Source organism: Saccostrea cucullata, unplaced genomic scaffold (assembly GCF_032062105.1).
Source record: "Saccostrea cucullata isolate Sc308-1 unplaced genomic scaffold, CSIRO_AGI_Scuc_v1 ctg8184, whole genome shotgun sequence".
NCBI classification, from domain to species: Eukaryota; Metazoa; Mollusca; class Bivalvia; order Ostreida; family Ostreidae; genus Saccostrea; species Saccostrea cuccullata.
In genome coordinates, this window is record NW_026927000.1 from 20,716 (window position 1) to 29,094 (window position 8,379).

Here is an 8,379-nt window from a genome sequence, read left to right on the forward strand (position 1 = left end):
TTTATCATTATGGACTTTGATATTGAATACTGTTCGTTATCCCCATTTCCTTCTTCATCAACTTGTTTGTCAATAATTTACCTCATTTTAGAAATTGTTCATATGCTCTTGCGTATCGAATCAACTGAGATATATAAAATCCGTATGCAAGTGATGAAGGTATATTGCTGCATCAGTAAGAGAAGCTGACGATAGAACTGTTAAAGTCATCACGTTTATCATATGGCTTGGTTGTAAGATTACCATTAACGTCCTTTTCAAGTAAAATATCCCAAGTATGAAACAGATGTGTCAGACTCTGTGGTACCTTTTAGCTCAAGCTCACCAGGATAATACCATGATTGTTAATTAACAATATGTTGTCGATATATCTAAATGTTGATTTGAAGTGTTTTCTTCTTTCCACGCAAAAGATTTTGCACAAAAATATGCTTCGTATGTATAAAAAAAAAGTCTTCTAATAGTGAGGCTCAATTTGTACCAGGGAATTCCAACAGGTTGTTGGAAGACCTGGTCTCTAAAAACATCATAGATATTGTCAATTAGAAACTCGAGCATCTTTTTTAATGTCAACATCAGATTTAGAGTATTTGTGTGTACAATCTGAATAATTCATAACAAAATAATTTTGCAAATAACCAATAACAAGGTCCGTTAATTTACGATTTCCATTTTCATTGAAAAAGAAGCTGAAAAACTTTAATTTATCGTGGAGAATGGTTGTGTATAAAGTTGAAAAATCATAAGTGATTAAGCTGTTGATTTTAGTAAAATCCACTCTTTTGAAAAGTCGTAAATTAATAATTAAGTTTAAATGAAAGAAAAAAATTAATATTTAATATGAAACAGTTTTCATGTTTTTTATTCTTGGCATATGCATACTATCAGTAAGGAATTATTAATGCGCTTATTAAATTTCAATGATCCTTAGCCTATCTTTAGTGGTCATACCCCCCACTCCCACCCCGCTATTTTAGTATGGGGGTAGAGGTTGGGTTCAATGACAAACTTTATTTGTAAACTTTACCCTACAATGTACATGATCTCTTGGAATTATTGGTCAACATTTCTACCTGTATATATCTTTTTTGCAAAGCTACACGGTAAATCTTGACCGTACACTTGTCTTAATTACTAAGAAATAAGAAGTTTCTTCCTATAAAAAGGGAGAATCTCAAAGGAAAGGCGTATCAGTAAAAAATATTACAGAAATTGTCTCCCTTTTTTGAAAAATTCTTACTGATTTGTCCAATACAAAACTCCCAAAAATCAAGAATACTACCCCCTCCCGGATCTCGATTTCAACGACCCGTATTTGCTTTGACCAATATTTGGCAAAAAGGTTTCAATTCATGATGTACCGGAAGAACTAAAAAATCGAAAACAACCTTGAACACTTTATTACGCATACAATAAGCGTCCATGTAAAATATAGCCTTTTACAAAACTCAAACTATAATATCGCAGAAAAAAATCGAATTACATTTTACCTGGAAAACTTGACTATACATTTACGTCGTTTAGTTCAGTTTCGGAACCCCAGGGCAAACAGAGGAGGAGGAGGGGGGTCGGACCTAAGGCTGATTGACGTTAAACTGTCATGTATAAGTACCACAGTAGCTTCGATCAAATCACTGAGAACCAACTCAGGGAAAGGGATAAAATGTTTTTCCGGACAGTTTTCGTCGTTGTACTCCTAATTCAGTATGGACAGGTAAGACATTCTTTAGTCATAATTATATTTTTTACCCATCGTTTCCAGTCTTTGTGCATTTTAACTTAAAAGCGAATAAGATTTAAAATCTACATAAATATTGCATTTAAAAAATCAGATTCTCCCGCATTCATTCGAATCTTATACCTATTCAATATTTTCCCTTTTTCGTTAGCCAAGGGTTTCCGATCCGAAATCTACTTTAGAATAAATTTCGGATCGGAAACCCTTGTCTAGTAAAGATGATATTTTAAATGCATTACTCTATCACCAACTCAATACATTATTATATTTACTTTGGGGAAAATCAAATATGGTTTTGCCTTCGTTTTGAAATATTACTCATCAAACTTTAAATGTATTTTCACGATCTTTCTTTTTTCCCCGTCAAGGAAATATTACTTTTCTAGTGGTCAATAAAACCTCAATATTTTTTTTAAACAAAAAGAAAATCCCCACCCACGAAGAAAAACGCGGTTTTAGTAAATCATTGAGAGTTTAAAATAATCTGAACGGCTAAGTCAGAGTACTTTTTTGTTTTTACACAGACAACCAGTTGCTGGATGAAAAATCGCAGAAAACACTATCAACGTAAGTTAACCATCATATTGACTGTAGAATTATACCTATATATTTTACCACGAATATCATGAAATTCAACTGCAATTAGTGCTTTTTAGCAACTATTTTATCAAATAGTATAATCATTTCTAAATAATTATTTATTTAACTACTGGCTTGCTATAATTACATAGTTACCTTTAAAAAGATATCATCGAAAGAAAACTTGTATGAAAAAACTGTTATACTCTAAGTGCATTTATTCAATTTTACTATCAACGCAAGCCATATTTTACCGGCGCCCATTGAGATATCATCCATGATAACGAAGTACTATCAATACCAACCTCTCAGCAAGCACGGCATCTACTCCTATAGTCCTTCGAAAGACAGTCTGGTCTTGGCCGTAAGAGCATGTAATGATGCGCATGTAGCACTGCTCGAGAAAGACACGGATGATGCTAAAAAATTGTATGAGATTGTCATCGGCGGGTGGGGTAATACAAGATCTTGCTTAAGAACAGGAAAGCAAACAAAATGTTTGGCAAATCACTATGGAAAAGTCTTGCACTGCGATGAAGTTCGGTACTTTTGGGTCAGTTGGAACAAAGGTACGATTAAGGTTGGTAAGGGCAAAGTGGTGGGAACGGATGAGATCCTGTCATACACTGATCCGGATCCGATCAAGATCCGGTACTTTGCGGTCAGTGGTGGATTTGGGGCCTCGGCTGATTTCTACTTTTGCAAAAATGAGAAAGGTAAAGGCATAAATATAAAAGTTTTTCGTGCTGAGAACATAAAATGCATATAATTAATTCTGTATTAATTGTACCGCTTTTAATGGAATTGCTTCATTCGATCCGGTAAAATCGTAGAATTTCATTTCCCTTTTTAAGGTCTTCCGTTGGAAAGGTCTTCCGTTTCCAACGGAAGACCTTCTACTGATTCTGTTGGTAAAGATTATTATTAAGGTCTTCCGTTTCCAAAGGAAGACCCTCTACTGATTCTGATGATTAAGATTATTCTTATTATTCTTTTTTTTTCCTAGACGCCAACTTTGACGTTTCACATCTTCCTCATTCCTGAACGGATTTTGTTCAAATTTTCAGAGGTTTTAGACTTTTTAAAACCCTTTTAGAATACTGTTTCACAATTTGGAAATTACCTTCTATTAACGAGTTATTGCCCTTTGATTGAATTTTTCATACCTCCGATTTCCAGACAAAGGCTCAGAAAAGGTAATAACTGGAGCACAAAACCCTTTGAAATTGAGGAGAGGAAGCATTGAAGTTGTGCACATCGGTTTCTGTTTTTTGATTTTTGCATTAAAAATGGCGCTAGTTCTTTTTTTTTCTTCTACTTCCTAGACGCCAACTTTGAAGCCTCATATCTCACTCATTTCTCGATTGATTTCGCTCAAATTTTCAGAGGTTCTAGACGTTATTAAATTCTATCAGAATCTTGTCTAAAATTTCAAAAAGTCACTTCCGGTTTTGAGTTATTTCCCTTTAAACGAAAATTTATAGGCTTTCGTTTCCAGACAAAGGCTCAGAGACGGCTAAAGCTGGAGCAGAAATTCTACTGATTTTAGATAAGAGAAAGATTGAAGTTGTGCACATCGGTTTTTGTTTTTCGATTCCTTTATTCAAAATGGCTCTATGTAGGGGTCAAAAATTAGAACGCTTAAAAGAGCCAAAAATTACTCATTTTTTGCTTTTTATCTTCTAAACTAAAAATATTTTGTTAAACTATATAGAATATAATTTGTGCAGAATTATGAGATCTTTCAAATGATATCTCAGAAAAAGGGCTGACCCCTAAATTAAGGGATCTAGAGGGGCCAAAAGTTTTTTCCAGATATCTCAAAAAGTATTGAGAATTTATTATACATCAAAGAAGTAAAGTTGTTGAAAATCTCTAGTAAAATCTACTGATGTCATCAAAATACGTCCTGTGACGTCACTTCCGGCCAAACCGGAAGTAGTCCGAAACTGCATATTTTTGCCGTTTTTGACATGTTTTTGGAAAATATTTGTCACTGGAAGCATAGAACTTAATTTTCCGTCCGTCGACGACGTCACTTCCGGTCAAACAGGAAGTAGCGAAAAATGGCTTACTTTTGTAATTTTCAAGATAGATTTGGAAGATTTAAATCATTAGAGACGTCATTTCTCTCTTCTTTTTTTTTTTTAAATGAAAGTTACTTCCGGTCAAACAGGACGGAAGACCTACTCGTTGCTTTGCAACGAGCTTTGCTCTAGTTATATATACATATAGATTTTTTGAAGACTTTAGAAAATAGACACTTTAAGTAGATATCTGTCAGACACTTGCTGATTTAATGTGACATCAGTAGGATTATCGTATAAACAGCAATACTAGGACAGACGTACCTATTTAAATTTTGCAGATTCCCATGCACCAGTAATTATTTACACACCTTCAAAGTACGAATATAAAACCCTAGGAAGTCATCGTCTGGCATCGCATGGTCGTTTTAACGGCTTCAATTTCTATGTACAAGCCTGCAATGACGCTACCATTGCCCTACTCTCTGGTGCAGACGATTACAAGCCTCTGTATGAACTCGTTCTTGGCGGCTGGAAAAATACGAAGTCTTGCTTTCGGGATAAGAAGCAGGGTCCATGTCTGGACGAACACCTCGAAAAAGATATTGTAAGCTGCCATAAGTTTTTGCCTTTCTGGGTGTCCTGGAAGGAGATCAAAGGGAAACTTATAATCAAAGTTGGAAAGGGAACTAATGTAAAATACGGAAAGATAATGGAATATGTCGATGCAGACCCAATCTATATCACAAATTTGGCTGTGAGTGGATGGAATAAAAAAGTGACTTTCATCTTTTGCAAACAGAAAGGTATCTTTAAAAATAAACTTTTAAATGCATATACTGCATGCAGGGTTATTTTCCCCCCGTGTTATTTTCGTCCTTATTTTTACTGTATACAGGGTTATTTTCCCCCATGTTATTTTCGCCCTTTTGCACTTGCAAATAATTAATTTTGCTGCTCCGTTTTAAATTTGGCCAAAAGCAGTTCTATTTAATGAATAATTCTGATCATTGTTTCTTTTAATTCGCCCCATATTAAATTTACCCACTTGTGAGTAGGGCGAAATTAAAACGGGGCGACAATTTCTTAGTACTATAGACACCGTTATTAAAAATTCTGTCACATGTAAGCAGGAAAGCAACCGTCACTACATCCTCTGTATATACGTCAATAGTTATTGAGTCTATCTTTCATTTTGTAACCAGAAAGATATAACTAGTAATGTAATATTTATGGTTACTGTTAATAACTCTTGTTTAAAATCTTTCGTAACACAGTTGTATACTAGTAGATTAATCACTGCCGAATGTAGTTATTATATTGTTGTTTTTTTTTTCAGGTCACTGGAAATATTACTGAAACACCTGAGGGACAATGACTGGCGTTCTAAATAATGTAACAAATGTAATAATTATGTAATAAAAATGTATCCTGAAATACTGTTGTTATTTATGAGTAAATTATCACCCATCGAAGGGAGGAGGTATTGCATGTATATATACACACTGGAACTCAAAAGAAATTAAACCAGATATACACGTAAAACAAACAGCAGGAGCAAGAAAAACAAGCAAATTCAAAGAATTGTGGTCCCCAGCTTTCGGTGTCTTTGTGGGTAATATGTCATTTTTTTTATGACATTGTGTCAAATATGAACGCCGCCCTGTCATATTTAGAAATTATCACTGAAGTTGATTTAAAAAAAAAAAATAAGGTCAATCATGAAGGTCAAGGGGTCAGAAATCATAACATGCTCGGAAATATCTTGTCACAGGTAATGTGCATGTCAATATCAAGTAGAAATATTTAAAGATGTTCGCCAACTTTCCTGGGGGAAACGACTTGGACAAACTTGAATCAACACTTCTCAAGGATGTTTTATAAATATAGCAAGTAGTGAAAAAAATACTCTCCTTGAATGGATGATATCCTCTAGCAATGATATTAATAAATAAAGCAAATAAGTACATTGCCTATAATCATGCATTACAATAATCATGCAGACACAGTTACTAGTAATATTAATTGTTGACGAAGCCTGTGAGTTCTGGAAGAATATGTCTATGTAAATTTCCCGTCCCTCTCGCATCTTTTTAGCCCACCTGGGCTGAAAGCTCAAGTGAGCTTTTCTGATCACATTTGTCTGTAGTCCGTCTAGCTGTCCATCAGCCTGTCTGTCTGAAAACTTTTCGCATTTTCGACTTCTTCTCAAGAACCACTAGGCCAATTTAAACCAAACTTGCCAAAAAAGCATCCATGGGTGAAGGGGATTTAAGTTTGTTCAAATGAAGGACCAAGCCCTCTTCAAAGGGATAAAAAAATCTTCTTCTCCAGAACCATTAAGCCAGAAAAGATGAATCTCATGTGGAAGTATCCTCAGGTAGTGCAGATTCAAGTTTGTACAAATCATGTCCCCAGGGGATAGGGCGGGGCCACAATGGCTGATCAAGGTTTAACATAGGAATATATAGGAAAAAGCCAATCCCTTTTACAATGGGAGATAATTGTGAATTAGTGAAAAATTAATGGCATTTTTCAAAAATCATATCCTCCATAACATTTGGGCCAGGAAAGATGAAACTCATATGGAAACATCCTCAGGTAGTGTAGATTAAATTAAAGTTTGTTAAAATTATGACCCCAGTTTGTTAAAATTATGACCCCCGAAGGTAGGGCGGGGTCACAATGAGGGATCAAAGTTTTGCATAGGAATATATATGAAAAAAAAAATATTTTTCTGGCAGAACAGAAAAGTTTTGTTCAGTCGAATTGACATGTTAGCATCTGCAAATAGTGAAGATTTAAATTTCAAATAATGTCCCGGGGTGGGGTGGGGTGGGGGGTTAGCAAGGAGTCACAATGGGAGATCGTGTAATATGTTGGAAAAATCTTTTCAAATATGGTTTGATTACTTTATTGATATTATAGTGACATTCTCAAGTAATCGAAAATTCAAATTCCCCTCCCCAGCAAGTAAACTGTTCAATAATGAGCTGATTTGTGTTTTTTAACTAGCCTATGTGCTCAGATGAGCGATGTGGACCATGGGCTTCTTGTTTAATATTTTTCTGTAGATTTTCTCTATCCTTAAGTTTCCCTTCTCTCTCTTAAAAAATTAGAAAAATATATACATGTATTGTAAAGTTATGTCTTTAGTAGAATTCGTGGATTTAAAAAATTAGTAAAAATAAAACAAGAAACTAACGCCCAAGGTCCACATTGCTCATTTGAGCACTGTGACTATGAAAAAAATTAAAAATTTGTTTAGCATTGAAGGCTTTTAAAAAATGCACTAGTAGTCCAGTACGACCTACCCCTAATTTTGTTCCCTTTAAACTTGTATGTAAAAATTTGATCGTCCAGTGTCCCCCCAACCTGCCCCTGGGGTCATGATTTGAAGAAACTTGAATCTACACTATCTGAGAATGCTTCCATACAAATATGACGAACTTTAGATTTACTATATTGCTTTACTTTTCTATATATATGGCGTCAAATATTAGCTAAACATAGTTTAACAATTGATAAACTAGTTTTATCGACTGTAAACTATAGTTTACAAACCGTGAACTATAGTTAACAATTCGTTAACTATAGTTTTCATCTGTAAAACTATATTTAACGATTGTTAACTATAGCTTACGAATGCTAATCTAAGTTTATCTGTCTGTAATAAAACGTGAACAGTAGATTTTGTTGATAAACGTACACGTAGATTCACGTCTTTAAGGCTGGGTCACACTGTCAAGGTAATAGACACGGATTGCAACGGATCACCCCGATTTTATAAACCGTAAAAAATCGTAATGCTAATACGATTTTTTGGCGCGAAAAAACAAACAAAACGGTTGTTTCAAGATTATTGAAGGGTTCAACAAGGTTAGGACACGGTTTCATTAAGGACCATGCCATTCACGCCAAGGACACTGTTACGGGCAACCACGGTATCCCGTAGTGATACCTTATAATGCGACGGTCTCACTAGTGATGGCTAAGCTACGGTTACGGCCAATCAAGTTAATGCTACAACACCCC

At 34.8% G+C, this 8,379-nt stretch overlaps 1 protein-coding gene across 1 annotated transcript; it reads left to right on the forward strand.

Annotated features, from left to right (window-relative positions):
- Positions 1-1,600: 1,600 nt before the first annotated feature.
- LOC134273211 (C3 and PZP-like alpha-2-macroglobulin domain-containing protein 8) lies at positions 1,601-5,150 on the forward strand (the record flags this gene model as incomplete). The annotated part of the gene is made up of 4 exons (XM_062755400.1): positions 1,601-1,714; positions 2,263-2,309; positions 2,561-3,033; positions 4,686-5,150. Coding segments are annotated over exons 1-4 (1,099 nt in total), but the record flags the coding sequence as incomplete, so codon positions are not given.
- Positions 5,151-8,379: the final 3,229 nt, after the last annotated feature.